Raw genomic sequence first — 22,842 nt, 5'->3', positions numbered from 1 at the left:
AGCTCTGGCTACATTTAAGCCCTGTTGGAAACCTACTGAAGTGGATTAAGTCTGATACACAAGACATATCATTCTCTTGAACAAATTGACACACCCCCATGCATACACCCTGTTCATGTGTCTGGCATGCCAGATGGCAAACATTTAAAGTGGACTGGACAAGTTTGGCTGATATAGAAAAATATAAAGATGAAAGAGTGGAGAAGGGGTGTGTCCTCCCTGGAAATACTCGACTATTCACTGCAGCTGTCTAAATGTTAACTTCAAAGAGATTTTAATGTAACAGTACTCAAGCACATGGGGAACTTGCAGCCTGCCTAGGCCAACAGAACCTGCCAGAAGCAAGCATGCCCTGTGACAGATACTGCCCCACAACTAGAAAATGAACTCTGGTATTTCTCACAAGGCACACACCAGTCCTATTCCAAACACCAGCAAAAGTCAACAGGAACACTGTAAAAAACTTTATAAAACTGAAGTTGCATTGTTGTCAACCTATCAGTTATTCCAGGTTTCTCAGCCTGTGGCCAGTGGGCTGGTTTTAGCCCAATAAGCACATAACAGCAGCCCATATGATACCTTCATGGTCATACAATACTTATAGTGCCTGGATAGTAGTAGTAGGCATCCTTCAGTCTGCATAGACTATGGATCGCGCCCTTTAAAGTTTCAATTGAAGACTTCATTTACAGCGTCTATTGTGACTATAAAGACCCACACGAGAGTGACAGTCCTTGCTGCATCTCTTGCAGATGTAGTGGGTGTCTGGCAAGTCCTTATTGTGCTTTCTGTGCGCTCGCTTCTCCTCTGCTAGCTGTCTGATCTTCAACTTGCCCTTCTGGAGGCCCTTGTGTAACCCCTGCCTCCATCTGCTGCGGTCGTCTGCTAGATCTTCCCAGTTGTCCAGATCGATGTCTACCTCTCTGAGGTCTCTCTTGCAGACATCTTTGTAACGCAACTGGGAGGGTCTGGGAGGTCTTTTGCCAGAGGCTAGCTCACCATACAGGATGTCTTTTGGAATCCTTCCATCGCTCATCTTGTGGACGTGGCCAAGCCAGCGGAGCCGACGCTGCCTGAGGATGGTGTGCATGGTTGGGATTCCAGCTTGCTCGAGGACGGCAGTGTTGGTCACTCTGTCCTTCCATGATATTCCAAGGATGCGCCTGAGGCAGCACAAGTGGAAGACGTTTAGCCTCTTTTCCTGGCGGGCATACAGGGTCCAAGTCTCGCTGCCATAAAGGAGGGTGCTGAGGATGCAGGCTCTGTAGACTTGCATTTTGGTGTGAGTGTACAGCTTGTTGTTATTCCACACTCTCTTGCTGAGTCTGGACAGAGTTGTGGCCGCTTTTCCGATCCTCCTATTTAGCTCAGTGTCCAACGACAGGGTGTCAGTGATTGTGGACCCTAGGTAAATGAACTCGTGGACAACCTCTAACGTATAGTTGTCAATGCTGATTGATGGGGATTCACCAACATCCTGACCGAGTACGTTCGTCTTCTTTAGGCTGATGGTAAGCCCAAAGTCCTTGCAAGCTTTGGAGAACCGATCCAGCAGTTTTTGAAGCTGGTCTTCTGTGTGAGACACTACAGCAGCATCGTCTGCGAACAGCATGTCTCTGATGAGGACTTCTCGCACCTTAGACTTAGCTTTCAGCCTTGCAAGGTTAAACAGTTTCCCATCAGATCTTGTGTGCAGCAAGATGCTCTCTGTTGAAGATCCAAAGGCATGCTTCCGGAGGAGTGCGAAGAAGATCCCGAACGATGTCGGAGCAAGCACGCATCCTTGTTTGACGCCACTCCTGATTCTGAAAGCATCTGATAATGTGCCATCGTATTGGATGGTTCCTCTCATGTTTTCGTGGAACGACTGGATCATCTTCAGTAACCGTGGAGGACAGCCTATCTTGTGGAGCAGTTTGAACAGACCATCCCTGCTGACCAAGTCAAAAGCCTTGGTCAAGTCGATGAAGGCTATGTAGAGTGGCTTTCTCTGCTCCCTGCACTTCTCCTGCAGCTGCCTTAGAGAGAAGACCATATCAACGGTAGACCTCTCTACGCGGAATCCGCACTGTGATTCGGGGTATACCCTCTCAGCAATCTTCTGGAGTCTGCCAAGGATGACACGAGTGAACAGTTAACCAGTGACACTTAGGAGGGAGATTCCACGGTAGTTGTTGCAGTCGCTTCTATCTCCTTTGTTCTTATACAACATTACAATGTTAGCATCACGCATATTCTGTGGAACCTCACCCTCTTTCCAGCACAGGCACAGTAACTCATGCAGGGGTTCCAGGAGTGTGTCCGCAGCACATTTGATTACCTCTGGTGGTATACCATCCTGACCAGGGGCCTTTCCAGCTGCAATACTGTCGATGGCTGTCTTCAGTTCATCCACAGTCGGCTCTTGGTCCAGTTCGTCCATTAATGGTAGGAGCTCGACGGCATCGAGGGCTGTGTCAACCACAACATTCTCGCATGAGTACAGCTCAGAGCAGTGCTCAACCCAGCGCTCCATCTGTTTGGCTTTGTCAGCGATGACCTCACCAGATTTGGATTTCAGAGGTGCCATCTTGTTCTGGGTGGGTCCTAATACCTTCTTCATACCCTCGTACATTCCTCTGAGATTACCAAAGTCGGCACAGGTCTGAATGCTGCTGCATAGCTGGAGCCAGTGGTTGTTGGCACAGCGCCTGTTTGTCTGCTGTACTGTTCTTCTGGCCTTTCTAAGTGCTTGCTGGGTACTCTGGCTCAGTGAGCGTTTGTACTCCAGGAGTGCAGCGCACTTCTTTTCAATGACTGGAATCATCTCATCACAGTTAGCTTTGAACCAGTTGCTTGTGTTTCTAGCTCTTCTTCCAAACACCGACAAGGCCGTGTTGTAAACTGTATCCCTCAGATGTTGCCATTTGGATGTCGCATCGATGCCCCCAGGGCCGCTGCGCAGATTTTCCTGGAGGGTCTCTCTGAACTTTTCAGCTTTCTCTGAGTTTGCAGTCTTTCTGGTGTCAATGTGGGGCCTTCCAGCAGGTTTAGAGTGGTACAGCTTCTTGGGTCTCAGCTTGAGCTTGGAGCAAACTAGCGAGTGATCTGTATCACAGTCAGCACTATGATAGCTGCATGTCAGAAGGACGTTTTTGAGGTTATTACGCCTAGTGATGACCACATCTAGTTGATGCCAGTGCTTCGAGCGTGGGTGTCTCCATGACACTCTGTGCTGTGGCTTTGTTTGGAAGAATGTGTTTGTGATGCACAGATTGTGGTACGTGCACAGTTCAAGGAGACGCTGTCCATTGTCATTCATTTTTCCCACACCGAAGTGTCCTAAGCAGGAAGGCCATGAGGCCCAATCAGCTCCAACTCTTGCATTGAAGTCACCCAAGATGTATAGTTGTTCATGAGCAGGTATTTGCGCTACAGCAGCACTAAGCACATCGTAGAACTTGTCTTTTACTTCTGGTGTGGCATACAGGGTTGGGGCATAAGCGCTAATCAGGTGGACAGGACCAGCGCAAGTTTGAAGCGTGATCCGAAGAAGTCTTTCTGATCCTCCCATCACTAAATCCACCATTTGTAGAAGGGTGTTTCTGACAGCAAAGCCAACACCATGCTCTCTGGGTTCTTCTTGGGCTTTACTGTGCCAGAAAAAGGTGTAGTCCTTTTCCTTTAGAGATCCCGAATCTGCGAGTTGCGTCTCTTGCAGTGCAGCGATATCAACTCTGAGCCTCTTCAGTTCCTCGTTGATGACAGGGGTCTTTCGGGTGTCACTGATGGCCTGAAGATCTTCAGTCAAGCTGGTCAGCATGGTCTGCACATTCCAGCAAGCAAGCTTGAATTTTTGATGTTTCTCATTTCTTGTTGATTTTCTTATTGTTTTGCCTGATGCCCAAATTTCAGTCACTTGTCAGGTTCAGGAACCTTAAGCCTCACGCACCCAGCGAGGCAGGTGAACTGTGGCAGGACAGTACCCTATTGGCTGGGGGCTGCCCAGCTTGAGGCGGGCGGTGACTGTCCAGTGAGATGCGAGGATCCCTCCCACCGTCGAAGGCAATCCCTGGTGCTCGTTCTCTACGCCAGTCGAGCAAGAGCTTATAACCGGTAACTGTTGCCTCCCGTGTTGATGCAATGCTGTTCAGCAATGCCGGAGTACCTCTCCGTGCGCGAGCCTGGGCATTTGTTATGGAGACTCTGGGCTGCCCAGACACCAGTGTCCCCCTCTCGGCTTTACTGATATAGTCCAAAGGAGAGGATAACCTCCACGTCTGGTACCAGCTCAGCTGCAGGAGTTGCCGGGACAGTGCCAGAAGTTGACACCGAACCACCTTCGGACTCCACTCCAGATTTTCTGTCAGGGTTTACTCCCTTAGCCTCTCTCCTTCCCAGGATAACCCACAAGGCAGTGGGGTGTGGAGAATGTGGTTAAGGATCCTACTACTTCATACTTCCCTGTCACCACGTCACCATAGCTCCCTGTGGAGCCATGACCGCCTGGATATGGGCCACATAACAGAGACAGCTGCATATACAGCCCATAGCGGTAGATAGGTGTACATCTGGTGTACATCTATGTATACGAAGGCCCAAACTTCCCGGACAGCAATCTTCCTGATAGAGAAAATACTCTATGTTCTCTTCTCTACAGTGCTTTTCCAAATCTGTACTTTTCTTTTCTCTGGACATGCATGTTCCTAGGCTTCCTTGTTCTTCGTCCTTCAATAGCCTTCCCATCCTGCATGCACCTCTGTTGTCTGCCAGAGATGGGTGAGCATCTTTACCCAGTAATAGCCATTTTTGTTGTGTTCATTGCTTTCAGTGAAGGGGAATTATCTGTGCCTGACAGCCTATCAAAAGGTGAACAACCACAGCCCCATAGCCTTCAGCCAGAACTGGGATGGTTGGTCCATCCAATCGAGACTATGCCACTGAAGAGCCAAGCTCCTACTTGTCTGCCTTTTTTAGTGAGCCAACTACAATGTTGCTAGAAAAGAGCTGCTTGTAAATCCTGAGCCACAGGCCGACATATATCTTCTCTAGACCAACATGGATTTATGAAAATCTTTATGGTCTCCTACACCAAAAACTTCTGAATGTTCAAGGAATGCTCAATGTATTTACACAAGAGAGCACAGACAGATAAGCAAATTAGTTCCCATTGTGTAGCTGATCTGCCTATTAAGCTCCCCACCTTGAAAAGTTATAATCATAATTGTGGGAGACAAAAATGCATAATGTGCCCCACAGTTCCAGGAGAGCATATTTGGTACTTAATATACTCCCACCAGCACCTTTTATGAACCAAAGAAACTAGTGGCCCACAATATCATCTCCAGGGAGTAAATATAAGACAAATCCCTATCTCATATTTTCTAGTTTTTTGTCCAGTTTAGCATTACAATCTTCAAGGAAAAATAATGCAAGAACTATAATTTACAGGGAGAATAATTTTATGCCAAAGTTAGTAATTATATTTTTGGAAAAAGAGAAGGGATTTATGAGTTTTAATGCTCAAATTCTACTCAATATGGATTATTTGAAACACCGATCTAATCTAACTACTTTGGAGGAAGCGCACTGGACCTGTTACTTTAGAAGATCATTTTTTAAAAGGTAGTGCTTTATTTTGTTTAATTTAACTGAAGCATTTCCCCTTGAGGCCTGCTACTTCTGAATATAACAAATTGTTGTTTCACTGACGTACATTCCCTCATACCTGAGATGTTTTTCTACAACAGTGTTAAATAATAGTGTTTTGACAATAACCTAATGATTGTGTGGTGACACCATGAGAAAAACTTATGGAGTACTTATGGAAGTATTGAACTTTATATGTATGAGCAGTCCCATTTAAATCAATGGTCCTACTTGCATATGTAAAGATCAGCACTTGTGTAACTGTTTACCAGGACTGAGGTCAAAGACCACACAGACATTACATATAGTTGCAACATTGATATCTGTAACACAAGTGAGTTTGACTGTAAATCCAACTAACTTGTGTCATTCTCTTATCAAGTTGGAGCACAGGCAATGGATAACAGGTTTACCAACTAACATGCCTGAATGGCAGATGCTTCTAATGAGCTCATGCTGTCTATTTTGGATGACCAGCTACATTTTATGAGGTGATGCCTTACAGCAGATTTAGGCCACTGTTTTGAATGTTGCTAGAAAAAAAGAGAAATAGACAGAAATCAATGGAAACAAAAGCTGATTCATCTGTGTGCTAAATACGGTACAAGTTACAAGGTGTTTATTGACCCCTTTATCAGTGTTTCTATGCCGGTCAGGCAAACTGCAAGGATCCCATGTGGCTAATATAAGGCTCACTTGTTCAAGATACAATGCAAAAAAATTGCCTGATAAAAGATAATCTTGTATGTTGCATGCATGGTTCATCATGCATGCAGTCCTTCATTTTTAACCAATGTGGCCATCTCAGGTTATGTTTTCCACGTACTATGCTTCTGCCAAGTGTTTTCTACATTCATTGCACACCTGAGCCCATACACCGATGATGCATTTGGCATCAAAACATCTTCCCTATACAATGTCAAAATAAATGAGCTTTAGGCAGAGAAATTCCAAAGTGGGTGAGTTGAGTGATCCCCACCGAGGCCATGGAGTGCCATTAAAACTACTATGGGTGCTGGCTATGCAAGGTGTGCCCTTGTTGCCAAGAAGGCCAATGGCATATTGGGGTGCATTAGGAGAAGCATTTTGAGCAGCTCTAGAGCGGTTGTTGCTCCCCTCTATTTGGCACTGGCGAGGCCACACAGAATCACAGAATCACAGGGCTGGAAGGGACCTCAGGAGGTCATCTAGTCCAACCTCCTGCTTCAAGCAGGATCAGCCTCCACTAAGTCATCCCAGCCAGGACCTTGTCCAGATGGGACTTACAAACCTCAAGGGATGGAGAATCCACCACCTCTCCAGGCAACGCATTCCAATGCTTCACCACCTGCCTGGTGAAGTAGTTTTTCCTAATATCTAACCTACACCTTTCCCTCTTCAACTTCTGACCATTACTCCTTGTTCTACTATCTGACACCACTGAGAACAGTTTCTCACCCTCCTTTCTAGAGCTCCCCTTCAGGAAGTTGAAGGCTGCTATTAAATCACCTCTAAGTCTTCTGTTCTGTAAACTAAACAAGCCCAAATCCCCCAACCTATCCTCATAGGTCTTGTGCTCCAGAACCTTAATCATTTTTGTTGCCCTTTGCTGAACCTGCTCCAGCAAAGCCACATCCTTTTTATACTGGGGGCCCAAAACTGGACACAATATTCCAGATGTGGCCTCACCAGTGCCGAATTAAAGAGGAATAACTGCTTCTCTAGATCTGCTCAAAATGCTCCTCCTAATGCACCCTAGTATGCCCTTAGCCTTCTTGGCTACAAGGGTGCACTGTTTACTCATATCCAGCCTTTCATCCACCATAACCCCTAGGTCCCTTTCCATCGTACTGCTGCAGACCCAGTCGGTCCCCAGCCTGTAACAATGCTTGGGATTCTTCTGCCCCAGCTGCAGGACTCTACACTTCTCCTTATTGAACCGCATCAGATTTCTTTTGGCCCAGTCCTCCAATTTATCCAGGTCCCTCTGGATTTTCTCTCTACCCTCCAACGTATCTACCTCTCCCCCTAGTTTTGTGTCATCCACAAACTTGCTGAGGGTGCAATCCAGTCTTTCATCCAGGTCATTAATAAAGATGTTGAATAACACCGGCCCCAGAACCAAGACTTGTGGCACTCCACTTGAAACCGACCTCCATCCAGATATTGAGACATTGACCACTACCTGTTTGGCCCGACCATCAAGCCAGCTTTCTATCCATCTTATAGTCCAAGGATTCAATCCATATTTCCTTAACTTATGGACAAGAATGTTGTGGGAGACCAAAACAGCACAAAAGTGGCAGGGTCTGTCTCCCAGCCCCGCCCTGCCCCCTCTCAGAGCTAGCGGGGAACCTGAGTCCCCCGCCACCCCACGACCCCGTGGTTGCAACTGGCTCATTACCACCCCGAAGGCTGGTGCACGCAGACTAAGGGAATGAGCTGCACAACTCTAAGCACTGGGTGCAGGTACGCGTTACTACTCGTTCTGTCCATGCTGGGGCAATGCACAGACACCCAGTGCTCTGGTCTCCCCTCCATGCCCTGAGCTCACCGAGCCCTCCTTAGTATTATGTCCAGTTCTGGGCCCCCCGGTATACAATGAATGTGGATGTGCTGGAGCTGGTTCAGAGGAGAGCAACGAAAATGATTACGGGGCTGGAGCACATGACCTATGAGGAGAGGCTGAGGGACTTGGGCTTATTTAGTTTACAGAAGAGAAGACTGATGGGTGATTTACTAGCAGCCTTCAACTTCCTGAAAGGGTGCTCTAAAAGGGATGGAGAGAAACTCTTTTCAGTGGTGGCAAACAGCAGAATAAGGGGTAATGGTCTGAAGTTACAGAAGGACAGGAGTAGGTTGGATATTAGGAAAAACTACTTCATCAGGAGGGTGGTGAAGCACTGGAATGTGTTGCTTAGGGAGGTGGTGGAAACTCCATCTGTAGAGGTTTTTAAGTCTCAGCTTGACATAGTCATGGCTGGGATGACTTAGTTGGGGTTGATCCTGCTTGGGGCAAGGGTCTGGACTCAATGACCTCTTGAGGTCCCTTCAAGCTCTGTGATTCTATGGTTATAGCCTGAATCCGTAAGTCTACACCACAGTTAAACAGACCCACAATCTGAGCTTTGTGAGGCCAAATCAGTTGGCGGAGGCCAACAGTAGGTTTTTAATGATCTATTCGGCAGTGTAGGCATGCACTCAATGAATCCTGATTTCTAGTGTGGTTGTCAGGAGCTTTCGCAAGTATTTGAAATTTGATCTCGTTTATTTGGACACATAGGCCATGTGCTGTGTTTCTGCTCCTGGATATGCTCTCAGACTCCTGTTTCTAATTTGAACTTAGGATTCACTATCAGACATTGCTCCACAAACAGGCAGTTCTACTGTGATCATTCCTGACAGTAAACTCTTCCTCCTAGAGTGTTTACAGAATGTGACTGCTAAGGGCACGATGGCCTGAAGACCCATAGACAGAATGGAGACAAGAAGCACCTGAACTATACCTGGCAAGAGGCATTTCAGAACCATGGGCAGATCTAATTTAACTTCAAATTGATTCAGATCAAAGCTTTTATTGGTTCAGTTGAATTCATTAGTTGTTTTGCTTTGAGATGAACCAACCCCAAAATAGAAATGTTGTTTACATTTTCCTGATATAACATCATTTTTTCTGGTCAAAATCAAAATTTTCTCTCAGAAAATCACTGATTTTTGAAGTAACTGTATTTATAATTAAAAAATTGTCACTGAAAATTGACACGACCTCTACTACTCATCATAATGAGTAATGTGTTCACTGTCCGCTCACAAAGAAAGCAAGCATTGTGAAAGTGAACTTGATTTATAGTTTCTGAAAATGTTCTGCAGTGTTTGACCTAGGCTCAGCTAAAAGACATAGAATACTCAAGAATTTATAATTGACTATGTCATGGCCTTATGAGACGTCCAAAGATTACAGTGAAAATACTGGAGAGATACCTTAGGCATCCTCAGGGACTGAAACTTCCACTTATTAATTATATTCCTGGAATTTCCCTCATGGCTTTATTAGGTGCTTCATTAAAGGAAATCACATTTGAGTCTCCTTGAGTACCCAGGAAAGCTGGAGGGCGAGAGTTAAGTTGTTCTGACTTCCATGAGATGCTTGTTGTAAAGAGGGAAGGTTAGCTTAACCAAGATCTTCTCTTTTTAAACCTTTCCATTTGAGGCATTGTACTTATTGCCCTTTAACCTGATAGTTGCAGGTGGGTGAAGCCAACCCTTGGAGAAGTCATACAAGACCAGCACTGAAAAACTCTGTTTCCACTTCTGTGTACATAGAGTTGCTCCAGGTGCTGCCTATGCAAGGGTTGAGTAGTAGCTTCTCAGGGACGTCCACACTGCTATTAAATACCCACAGTTTGCTTGTGCCAGCTGAACTGGGTTTGCGGAGCTCAGGCTGGGGTGATGTTAATTCCAGTGTACATGTTTGGGCTCAGGCTGCAGCCAGAACTCTGGGACCCTCTCACTTTGCAGAGAACAGGTATAATGGAGGCCCTCACCATCTTGTTCCTGCTGAGAGTGGAAGGAGCTGCTTTTAGGACACAGATACAAAGCAAGGGGGAGCTGCTCCTGCAATCAGTAGTTTCCACCAGGGACAGATGTGAACCATTATGGGACTCCCTCTCAGGAAAGTATGGAAAGTTGCTGAAGAGATGGGCCTCTCCTCTCCCAGAGCTTTAAAGTGGAAAAAAGTCACTCCCGAGAGCCATTCCATTGCATTCCCTCCTGAACTTGGACTTGCCAGTGCAGCTGTCACTTTCTCTTCCTCTGTCAAAGGAAGAGTGCTGCCGCACATCCGTGCTGCCTAGGTCAGGGCCCAAGAATGTACTGTAGATGCAGTGACTCCCTAGGCTTTCGGTGGTGCTCCCCATTAGCTTCTCCCGTGTACCTTCATGATGGCAGAAGCTCCTCTTACTGGTCCCACAGATGGAGGTGTAGCTCATGCCCAATGAGATGCCCTGTTACCCTCTTGTGGTGAGCCACATAGGCTGATGACCCTGCTACAGCCTTGCCTAATGTATCCTGGTCTTATTTCAGGCAGTCGAGACATGCTTTGAGAGCCAGAGATCCCAGGCTGAACTGCTGCTCCCAGTGGTTCAACCAAGGGATCGACTTCTATCTGTGGCCGTCATTAGAGGGTGTAGAGCACTCTGTGTTTGTTACATGGTCTGGAACCCCTATTACACTGTTTCTGTATACTAGCCCTTGAGTGTTATTGAATTTGTGCCTTTTCAATCTGTAACTAATCACTCTTTGTGCTGTACACTCACAGCTGTGCATAGCCCTACCACAATTATACCCATTTATCTAAGGATGCAGAGGGAAACTCTGTTTGTTTGTTTGTTTGTCTGCTTTATATAGTAAGAAGCTATGTAAATACAAGAGATGAGCCATGGCTGTGATGTCCAAATCCCAGACAGTTGGGTCTAGACTACAGTTAATGGTTTGGTGTGAAGGCCCATTCAATGTAGATCTGGGATTTAATGACACCAGGCTCTCTTAAAAGGTTCCAGTCTAAAATATGGAACTGCTGTGAGATCAGCCGTTAGTCTTAGATTTCTGATGCCTTTATCTACACGAGACCTTGGCTGCATCAAGTTGGATTTGCAATGTCAGCCCTTTCAGGTCAGTATAAAAGCTGGAACCAAATCGGGAGGCTCCAATGATCAGAATCTCAAGTCTCCTGAAGTTCAAAAAGCAGGTTTTGAGGTTTCTGATTTGGATCCCCTCTGTTGAATACATGGGAAAGCCAATGTAAATGGTGTACTTTCAACCTTGGCTTATACATTTCTTGATTTTGAAGTGTTCGAGTATGCAGCCTTTGTATTACATTGTGTTAATTTTCCTAAGTTTAATACTTTGAATTACCTTTCATGTGTGGATGTGAAAGTATTTTACTAACATAAATTAATTAAATTTAAAGAACCTTCTGGGACTAATAACCATCCCCACTTTGCAGATGGGGAAAACTGAGGCACAAACACGTTGCATGTCTCTTGTTAAAGCTGTGGCAGAGTTGGGAGCAGAGCATAAGGTTTTTCACTGCCAGTCCCATGTTTCAATTAGTAGATTAAAATATTTCTGAACAATGAAACAATGACAAAAATACCTTTATCAAATATGTTTGGTTTCAGTGCAGCCATGGTATGCAAATTGCAAAATGTTTGTTTGTTCAGAAGTTTGCACACACATATCTGGCTTTTCATTTTGTGGCTATATGTGTTTTGGGGCTTTTTAATGCTCATCTCAACCCATTCAAGTTCTGTGCAAGGTGGCAGAATGTTCCTGTGATCCTTACTGACATAGTTATTTACAGACATGTCTGCACTTAAAGAAGATATCCAGACCTCTGACCTTTTTGTCTTTGACTCTCAGGTATTCCTTTAGCGCCTTCACACCCTACCCAAAATGGAGAGCGAAGGAGAGGATCCTCCAGGAGCTGTTCTTCAGTTTACAACAACAAATACCTCACAGTTCCTCAGACCCGGCCTTCCCTGCACTTTGGCAGAATCAATGGGGCTTTTGAGCCATCTGGCTACATGGAGGCTCGCAACAATTCTGTAAGTAGGATTATTATAATCTTTGACTTATTCCTTTAGTGATCTTAATAAAGGTGGGGGTTGGTTGATGGCAGGAGAGAGAGTTAGAAGGAATGGCAAATATTCCTACTATATGGTACTTAAACAATGTGGCTGTGTTGCGAAAAGTAACTAGGAAAAAAATGCCACTCTCTTACTGCACAGATCTGCTCTCTCTGCCTGTTCTGAGTCACAGCTGCTGACTTGAGCCTCTGTATTGCACCTTTTCTCCTCTTTGCCTGGCAGAGCCAACACAGCTCAGTGAGTAGGAGCTGGATTCTGTTCCCTCTTCTGCACCACCCAGAGAGTTCAGTGATTTCAGATCAGTCACACCTGTGCAAACCTGTGGAAGATCACAGCCGCAGGTGTCACTGAGCATAAGCACTGACTTCCCCTCTACTGGGGATGCAGTTCAACCCTTCACTTCCCCGCTTCCTCCAAGCCCCCACTCCTGCTCTTTCCCAGCCATGCCTCCACTTTGGCCCATTCCCCCAAGGCCCCACCCAACCCACCTCTTCCTGCCTCTCCTCTGTACCAGCCTACTTCTTCCCACCACCTCCTCTGGCTGCACCCCATCCCTGCTCCCCCTCCTGCCTTCCAGGGGTTCCTGAACACCATGGAACAGCTAATTGCAGCATCCAGGAAGAGCACTTACTTTGGGCAGCTCCCAAAAGGCAGCACAGTAGGGCTAAGGGAGGTTCCCTGTCACCAGCAGCTCCCTACGCCACTTTTGGAAGTGGCTGGCATGTCTTGGTGGACGTCGGGCGGTGTGAAGGGGGACAGAAAGACTCCACATGCTGCCACTGCCCACTGGAACTGCCCCTGAGCTCCCATTGGTCACAGCTGCAAGCCAATGGGAGCTGCAGACTCTGTATTGGACGTTGGGGCAGAGCCCAGAGACCCCTGCCTCCTCCAGGGGCTGCATGGAGGTGCCAGTCATTTCTGGGGGTGGCAGAGAGCCAGGGCAGGCAGGGGGCCTGACTTGGACCAGCCTCACCACTGGGATTTTAGCAGTCTAAACTCTTCCAAATGTTCTCCATAGTTTCCTAGAGATTAAGTCCAGTTCCAGGAGGCACCTTGTGAAACCAGGAGGGCTGGAAACTCTAACCACCCTCTCTCCTGCTCTGTTTATGCCATGCACTGTGTGCCTTTGCTCTGAAATCATTCAGAAATGCAGAACCCAAGATGGCATTTTTAGTCAGCTTTGTAAGTAAAACAGCATATTGCACCTCCAAGACACTGATTTCCACGATGAGAGTGGGAGAAAGAAAGAACGAGCAGAATGAGAGAGGCTGCTAGCAGAACCTACAAACATGTAAAGTTTATGCATCGTTTATATTCTGAAAATTTAAATTTTGTTTCTAGCAGTTTTAGAGATGAAAAAAAATTGATAAGCCACTGACAAATTCTTCAGTTGCAAAGCCCCCTGCGCAGTCAGGAAAACATTGCAAACTAAGGGCCTAAACCTGTTCTCATTGAAGTTGATGGGAATTTTGCCACTGAATTTACGGCTCGGTCCTAAAGCACTGAAGTAGCAAAATATATGTGCGTTATATGAGACAGAAAGAGATCTGCAGTCCAGCTCTCCATGTAAGTTCAGCAGAAGCATCCCTTCAGTGTTGCTATGGTGACCTCTCAGGTGGCAGCTGCTGGGATGAGGCACCTGGGTACCTACAGATGATAAACAGGAAAACACCCTCGGCAACTCCTCTACCAAAACCTTCCTTACTCTGTTTCCTTCTGGCCTCTGTGTGCTTTTCTCATTTCCACACACACCTACGTGTAAAGAAGAGGGTTATAATACTTGAAGATTATCTTCTCTACAGCCAGCTAATGGAATTCCCTGGATTGCCACTGGTGTCAACAACCAGGGACTGGTGACATCATTACCTGTGGCGTGTATTGCATGAAGCTCTCTGGAAGGGAGTCTGAGAATCAGATTTTCTGTTTTCATTGTGGCAGGGATGACGGATCCAGAGAATCTGCAGGGACTGCCCGTGAGTAAAGTGTGCAAAGGACTCGGACCATAGAATGGGAAGGACTTATAAAATGTTGTTTCCAAAGTATTTTTAATCTGTGTGTGTAACTCTAGGTGGCAAGGGTATGCACATACTGCGGATGTGTGCAAAGGGATGGAGGCAGTCTGATCTGTGCATGGAAGGGCTGTATGCAAGGGGACCTGGGAGATTGATAGCAGTTGTGTGTGGAGCCAGGAGCCAAAGTTTAGCTGTGGGAGAAGTGAACGTGGGAGCTGTCAGGATATAATCCACATCAACATCCATAGTTGTTGTCCATATGAATAACTATCAGTGTTTGTGTGCACATTAAAAATCTTGGAAGTTCCCATATTAAAAAAAAAAAAACATATTAACTGAGTTAATGTTGCTGGATGTCAGGGCCTACTAAGATCATAAAAAAGGGAAAGGGTAGTTAACTCATTCAGCAGTCTGCTTACACTGTCTAACTTTGAGAACATATTACTAGATTGGGTGAACTACCAACACACATCATAAAAAGAAAGGAAATATAAAGTAAAACCATTCAGTGCCTTAAATACTGTACACTCATCAGTTCATCTTCCTACTCTCAAATACCCAGCTCCACAACACCCACATCTTGAGCCAAAACCCAAACAACCAATATGTATACTTATTCTGGTCACATTATTTGCTTGTAAGATTGTGTTTCCATTAGAGCTGGCATAGTTTTCATAAACTACACTGCAATGTACCTAGTTCTGCCTCAGAGTATAAGCTGGCTGTGAAATTAGATTGCAAATGGTGGCAGAGAGACATGGTTTTCTATACAGCGTAGGAAAAGGTGTGCAAATGTGTAACCTGTGTTATGAGTGACTGTTCTAAATTTGGGATTCGATTTTAATGTAGGAATTACAGAATTGGAATCCACATTGACATACTATGGCTGCGGTCAGAGCCAAAGCTACGTGGTTAAGAATGGAGATGTGTGAGCTCTTGGAAAGAAGGTAGCTGAGGTGGAGAAGGGGAACTGATGTAGTAGAGAGAATGTTGAATGGTTGAACTTTGTATTTCCTTTCCTTTGCTTTATGGTGTATGTTGGTGGGTCACGCAATCTAGAAATCTCATTGCAAAGTTAACTATAAGGTATATCAATACTGATGATATTCAGACTGATAGCAATGCATGAAAAAGGTATTATTCTCTCTAACTTCCTCTCCACAATCTTGTTCTGTCCCATATCCCCTTGGCCTACTCCTGGCACCTGAAGAGCTGAACTCTGTCCCCCAGTTTATACCTTTGATTCCTGTCCTTCATCTGTGCTTAGTACAAACAGCCCCAAGTTCCCCATGATCATACCCTTGCTCCAGAACATGTCCCCAGTCCTTCCTATGACCCTATTTTCTTACTGTATCACTCTCTCTCAAACGCTGGTATGTATTAGTGTAAGGTGTGTATACAGACCCTAAGCTAAGTGCTTGCCAAGCCTGTGTAGTGTATATGTGTTTTCTCAGTATGTGAGAGTGAGGTAAGTTTGTAGTTCCTGTAGCCTTTTGGAAAGAACATCAGGCTGTAAATTGCTGGTTTTCATCACCATTCTTGGCTGCAGACAGAGAGGATGCTTTACATTACTGAATCTGAGCTCTCTTTCTTCAACATTGCTCCCTTCCTGTGTCTGCAGTGAATCCCTATCATTTACTCAGCCAAAGCTTTCATGCGCTTGTACCCGCGTGAGGCCGTGTGCTCAGGTCCTTATTTGGGTTTCTCTCCCTGAGACTCATCTATTTCTCTTTCAGATAATTAACAATTACCTGGATGGGACCTGCATGGAGTCCAGAGGTGGGCCATCCCCAGGTGGGATGCATTTTAGGGATAGCAAGAGGAAAGTGGATTATGTCTTAGCCTATCACTACCGAAAACGCACATCTCAGCACCACCGAGTTGGTGGCTCCCTAGGTCCCTTGAACAGACCTTCCTCCTTGGCCATTGTTTCTAATGGAGAAATGGGGAAAAGCCATTCTGAGCAGCGGCAAAACAAGGGCCAGAATGTACGTTCGCAGCAACATGAGCAGCCAGTGCCTCAGCTAATCGAGATGAGCCCACTGGACCTGTTAGAGGAGGAGAAACGAGAGCAGAGGGAGGAGTATGAGTACAACTTGGTTGAAGCTGGACTAGAGATCGAAAAAGACGTTGAGGTAAGAACACAAGGGGCATTCCTTCTGCATGGCACAGGGCCTCCCGTCAGCAAAGAGCTGTCTTGGTTCAGTTTTGAAAATGAGAATGTGGGAAAAGAAATGCTGGTTAGTAACTCAGGACACTGGCAGGTTAAACAGCTTGGATTCGGTTGTTTTGTTTTCCCACCAAATGCCATTAGTGTACAATACAAATCATTATGATTTAGTGCAGGCAAAGGTTTCAATCTGTAGGAATATGAAATAACTGTGCGTGCCATAGAAACATTGTACTTCCTGCTGATGGCCATAAGGGATAGCCAAATTTTACCTCCTGGCTCTCTTCAAATGCAGATTATATGCCAGTTTGTCTTCTCCTATAAAACCAGATTCAAAGGTCAATGAAGTTCATGGGCGTTCAATCTTTCATTCCGAACCCGTGTGACTCCACTGCTGTTGCTTCTGACTAGGGGTATGTCTATCCAAGAGCTGAGAGGAGTGAATCCCAGCCATGTTAAAAGTACCAGTATGGCCGTGGCACAGTGGGCAGCAGTGCATTCCTGCCTGTTCCCCAAGGTGGGTGTTAGGGCAGCAAGCCTGATGTGCAGCCTGTTCTTCCAAGTTGTCTACCTGAGCTGGGACTCTCATCACCTAGTTCTGTGTAGATGTACCCTTATCCTGGTATACTGCACTTTGACTTCTAATTAAGTTATGAAAATTGCCCTGTGACCACTTTTCTTTCATTGTTAGAAAATTGTCATAGATTCACTAGGGTTAAAGTGTGCATTGTGTTTGTGTCAGGTCTCTAGTCCACACCCAGGTAACAAACTATTTCTGAGCAAGCTAACAGAGCTAATTTTTTAGGTCTGTGCTTTGGTACTAAATATCCTTGTTTCAAATTCCACTGGCCAGCCAAGGAAAGGTTTGTTAAATATGTTTCAGAAGATGTACATGCTGAAAATGGGGAAAAAGGACTGGTTATGCTTTTCCTAAAATTGTGTTGATTTGAGCTGGTTTATTTGATTTATTATATTTCAAGTGTTATTGACCAGAAATGTGTATAGAAATGTTACTAACTACTTTAACATTAAATTGGTGGGGGGCTCAAATTGTGGTAATTAAGCCTTGTTTTCTTTTTGTAGTGAAAATATTTACTTGTAATACTTCTACATTTAATTGTACCTTTTTCTCCTTAAAACTGATTCATCATTGTTATTAGTTATCTGCATTTTTCTTTATTTTAATATATTCCTTTTAAAATCTAATTATATTCTAAAGTAATTACAAAAACATACAAACTTACAAGGTATATTATGTCTCCTGTGGGCTGTGTGGCTTTTTCCCTTTTCTTTTTCTGGATTTGTGAGTCTGGAGTCTATTCATATTTGGTCAGCGAGATTCTTTTGAATATATATATTTTTCATAGCTATCTGCACTTTCATAATAGAAAGAGAAGTTGGGTGAGATAATATCTTCTATGAGGCCAACTTCTTTTCATGAGATAGACTGGCTTTCAAGCTCACACAGAGCTCTTCTTCAGGGCTGGGAAACTAGCTCACTGCTAAATTCAAGATTTCAACTGATTTTTAACTCAAGTAGTTAAAATGTATTTCACGGGATCATTCAAGGTAAAGTAGCCTGCTCACACCCTTCCACTCATAGGGAAGAAAGGCAGGTTGCTATTGGGGGAGGGTAGGTATCAGATTGTTGCAGTAAGCCATAAATCCACTGTCCTTCTCCATGGTTGTTAGTATCTAGCAAAGCTGTGACTTTAAGTTCTCAGACTATTCCATTGAAAATATTGTGCAGGTTTCTTCTGAGGATGAGGACTGGTAGGGAAGATATAGAGTGATCACAGGTGATATGATGTTTTTGTTTTTTCTCATTTTCCTATGTCCATTCATCTGAGAATTTAGTGATTGGTTTCACCACCATTCACGGTTGGTATTGGAACTTTCAGTGCATGGAATGGGGTATTATGCATGTTGTGATAGGCATGTGTAGGACCTACGGATCTTGAAAGGTGTTCTGAGGGCCATTGATCATTGTAACAGTAGAGATATGTCTGCAGTTTTGCATCTTTTGTCCTAACTGGGTATTGCTTTGAGTTTGTGTGTTTGGGTCTTTGGTAAACTTTGAGAGGTTGGGATTATTTGAAGGCCAGAAGACAGTATTCAGGGATAGTTTTTTTTCAGGACAGTTTCCACATTGAATATGGATTGTGGTATGATGATATCTAATATGGGGCACCTTGAGGGCTGATAAGTAACAATTAGGGGAGTACAGTTGGAGGGAGTATTTCTGTATTGAAACAGGTTCTCTTGGGGGCATTTGGGGGGACTTTTCCAAGCCTCATAATCAGAAACAACAACGAAGAGTCCTGTGGCACCCTATAGACTAACAGAAAAGGTTGAGCTCTGGCTTAAACAAAGACTGCGAATGGCTGGCTAAATACAGAAGCAGCTTCCCCTCCCTTGGTATTCACACCTCTAGATCAACTGCTGGTAGTAAGCCTCACCCTTGCTGACTGAGCTAACCTTGTTATCCCCACCCTTGCTCTGGCTTATTTATACCTGGCCCCGCAGATTTCCAAGACCAGCATCTGATGAAGTGAGTCTGTGCTCACGAAAGCTCATGCTCAAAACTTTTGTGTTAGTCTGTAAGGTGCCACAGGACCCTTCGTTGCTGTTACAGATCCAGACTAACACGGCTACCCCTCTGAATCAGAAACAAGTTTCCCACAGACCACAACATGCCAGCTCAAAGTGGCACCAAACCACTTTTTCACCAAATATGTTTGAGTCAGGACTGAGTATTTTTCTGAAAGATCTTCAGTAGGAATTATTTAGGGGAGTTCTGTGGCCTGTGTCTGGCCTGCACACAGGAATTTCTGTGGGGGTGGGGTGCTTTTGTGTAAGTGTGGACTGCAGATTTTTTTTTTTAAGTACAAAGCACTCTTCGTACCACAAACCCGCCCCTGACACTGGTGTACAGGCAGTCAGACTAGATTATTGCTAGGGTACCTTCGGGTTCTGGACTCAATGAACAGTTTTGACCAATATACTGAGTAATAACAGTAATGATACTGAGTGCTTTGTAGCCATAGATTTCAAAGCAAAGCAAACTCTTTTACAAGGAAATTCAACATCATTCTCCCCATTTTAGACAAGAGAAAACCAAAGCACAGACAAACATTAACAAATTGCTGCTAGGTAGAGCTGTTCAACACAGCTTTCCAAACTTTGATGGTGGAAAAATGCCCATAAGCCTTATTTGTGTTATATGAAAGGAGGTTGCTACAAAAATATTTCTCACTTAATTCAGAGGCAAGTCTCACGGGGGCGGGGGGGGGGGGTAGCCATGTTAGTTTGCATCTTCAAAAATATCAAGGAGTCTTGTGACACCTTAAAGACTAAGGCCAAGGCTACACCATCATTTTTATTTTGGGATATTTTTGTATCCTGAAATAGAAACTACACAGCCAAACACTGGTTGAAATAGCTGAGTTATTGGGAAGCTCACAGTAGCCACTTATTTCAAACCCTGGTGCAGTGTAGCCTGCACTAGGTTTGAAATAAGGAAGTTCAAAATAAGTTACACAATTTGCGCTCCTCAAATTGCATATCTTATTTCAAGCTCGGGCTACAGTGTAGTCCCAGCCTAACAGATTTATTTGGGCATAGGCTTTCATGGGTAAAAATCACCTTGTCAGGTGCATGAAGAGTGTTTTACCCACAAAAATGTATGCCCAAATAAATCTGGTAGTCTATAAGGTACAATGATGTGTGAGTGCCATAAAGTCAGGAGAAATCTAAGATGGAAGAGATCTACTATCCCACATGCTCTCTTTGCGCTGGGTTTTAATGCAGGAATTTGTCATGTGGTCTGATTCAGGTGGTGTGTAGTTGGGATTATTTTTTTCTCCTTTCCTCACTTCTGTCTGGGTGAAGGGATCTTTTACTTATGGCATTATTAATTGTTAGACTTTCTTGAATATTTGGCTTCCTGGATCTATGTTTCACTCTCCTAACCTCCCTGCTTCTTTAGAGTGTTTGGCTAGGTCCTAATATGTGGCTAATCCAAAACTCTCAGAGTGTTGTCTGTACGTACGGCTTAAACCATACCTTTCAACCTTACTACTGCTACTGTGCATGACTGCTCCCACCTTTGAGTAAGAGAAGTGCTCATGGTCTTCTAACATATGTAGACTGAAAGAGGTGCCGAGGTGGAAAAATCTCAGTCACAGATTGGCCTGCATTGTGTGGCATCCTGGCTGAGGACACTCCCTATCAGCAATATCAGTTGTTCTCTGATATATTAACAGTAGGGGAGGCAAATAGGAGAAGAACCCCTATGTTGGGTGAATACTAATGATGGACATCCCTTTCAATGGGGATGCCTGCCTGAGGCTGGATACAATGGGTTTAGAGGCAGATTCCATAGGAGTATGCCATCCTACAGCCACCTCACTCCTACCGTCCTGCATAAGGGCTTCATCTACACTGCATAGCTACTTTTGGATACTTTGGGATCCTGAAATAGCTACTCTGCATCTATGAACTAGGCCCATTATTTCAAAACATTTTTTTGAAATATCAGGTGTGCTATTTCAGCATCCCTCTACACTCATTGCAGAAGGAGGAAGGGATGCCTTGAAATAGCACAGTATTTTGACATTTGGTGCTGCATAGATAGTGCCACATGCTGAAATGCTTATTTCGAAATAAGATACACAATTAGCACAAACTGTGTATCTTACTTCAAGTTTCGGGCACAGGGTAGATGAAGCCAAGAAGTTAAACCATCGTCTGTAGAGAAAGAACATCGTATCCGTGCTTTAGGGCACTGTCTCTCAGCATTTCCAGACTAGAGTACTCCTGAAAGGTGTCTGAATTGTCTTTCATAAACCCAGGTTTCACTTCACTTACAAAGTACTTGCTTACAAAATCAGACATAGAAATACAAAAGCATCACAGCACACCCACTAAGAAATTGCTGGCTTTCTGATTTTTATCATATCATTATAAAATAAATCATTTGGAAGATACTGCTTTTTCAGTATCCTGTTGTAAAACTAGGCAAATACCTACATGAATGGATGTATTCCTTGGAAGCCCTCTGAGTACCCCATTTACTTAGGATACACCTGCTAAGGCTCACAGCTTTTAGTTCACCTGATGGTTTTTTAATGATACCTTGTCGGCACATGGGAAACAATATGCACTTTGACCTGAAAAGTAGCTTAATCTATGATCTCTGTTAACCTTGCCTTGTAATTACTCTGCACATCATTAACCTACATGAACCTATCTCAGTATCTTGAACATTTAATTAGTTGGTCCACTCACCTCACAGCTGACTAGAGTTCACATAGACATTGCTTCTTGTGGGCTAAATGATTTTAAGTGCCAGGAGTTTAATTGTTAGACCAAGGAAGAATATAATGTGAATTTTAAAATCTAGTTTCCCTTTTTATTTTCTTTCCACAATTTTCTTCTTCTAGAGATTGGAATATCAAATGTTTTCTATTTAAACAAATGCTTTCATCTGGAAAAATGCATTCTTCCAATGTTTCAGCTTGGCATCTTAATATGGCTTTCACATTTACTTTGTATCTAATGATAAATAACTGGATAAAGTAGGCATCTGATAAGCTGGCTGTTCAAATAATGATCCAGCCTTGGGACATGAAATTGAATGAGGAATTGTTTGTTTGTTTTTTGTTTTTTGTTTTTTTATAATAAAGAACCCAGACTTATAAACAGCTCCACTCATAGAGAACAGACATACCAAGAGAGCCTCATTCTCTTTTAGGAACTTTCAAGTGCTAATTGCCTCCAATTTGAGGAAAGGCACAGAATCATCATTTTTTGGAGGGGGGTGTTGGGGAGAGGGACACGTATTAAAGGAGGGATGGAATGGGTGAAGCAAGTCACTGTGGGAGGAACTCATTTGATGGAAAGACATTGCTGTGTGCAGTAGGAGAGAATGGCTTAGGAAGAAGAGGATCCTTTGCAAGCTTGAAGTAGGACACATTTGATTGTTATAAGCTTGAAGTAGGAGACATTTGATTGCGGTGATCCATGGCTGTTCATCTTGTTGCCTGCCACTCCAGCTTTGCAGTATCTCTTCTCCTCTTATTAATGCAGAGATCTTCTCACTACTGTTGACTCATGTATGCCACCCACCTTCTTAATGAATACTGAGCACACGTTGTGTGATACTGAAAGGGATGCAATCACGCATGGCCCCTATTTCTGTATCTCCCTCAGAAATCAGTGAGGTAGTGAATGACAGGCAGATGCATCTAGACCAAGGACTTAAGCATCAGAGGTTGAGTATGCTTCAGGAAAGTGGGCAGGAATCTGCTGCGGTAGATGGGATGAGAGTGAAAAGGGGTTGATTGTGAAGTGTCTAGTGGACCAGTTATTCTGAGAGCACCATATATAAATTTCCTAGTGTTGC

At 44.3% G+C, this 22,842-nt stretch overlaps 1 protein-coding gene across 1 annotated transcript in view; it reads left to right on the top strand.

Annotated features, from left to right (window-relative positions):
• Positions 1 to 12,094: 12,094 nt before the first annotated feature.
• Positions 12,095 to 22,842, top strand: part of ANO2 (anoctamin 2) — a 281,244-nt gene continuing 270,496 nt past the window's right edge. Inside the window, exons 1-2 of the mRNA XM_074983665.1 lie at positions 12,095 to 12,212; positions 16,003 to 16,401. Coding sequence (XP_074839766.1) covers positions 12,192 to 12,212; positions 16,003 to 16,401 — 420 coding nt within the window. The 5' untranslated portion in view covers positions 12,095 to 12,191. The remainder of the gene's footprint in view (positions 12,213 to 16,002; positions 16,402 to 22,842) is intronic.

This window comes from Carettochelys insculpta, chromosome 1 (assembly GCF_033958435.1).
Source record: "Carettochelys insculpta isolate YL-2023 chromosome 1, ASM3395843v1, whole genome shotgun sequence".
NCBI lineage: Eukaryota > Metazoa > Chordata > Testudines > Carettochelyidae > Carettochelys > Carettochelys insculpta.
This window is presented reverse-complemented; position numbering and strand designations above follow the sequence as displayed.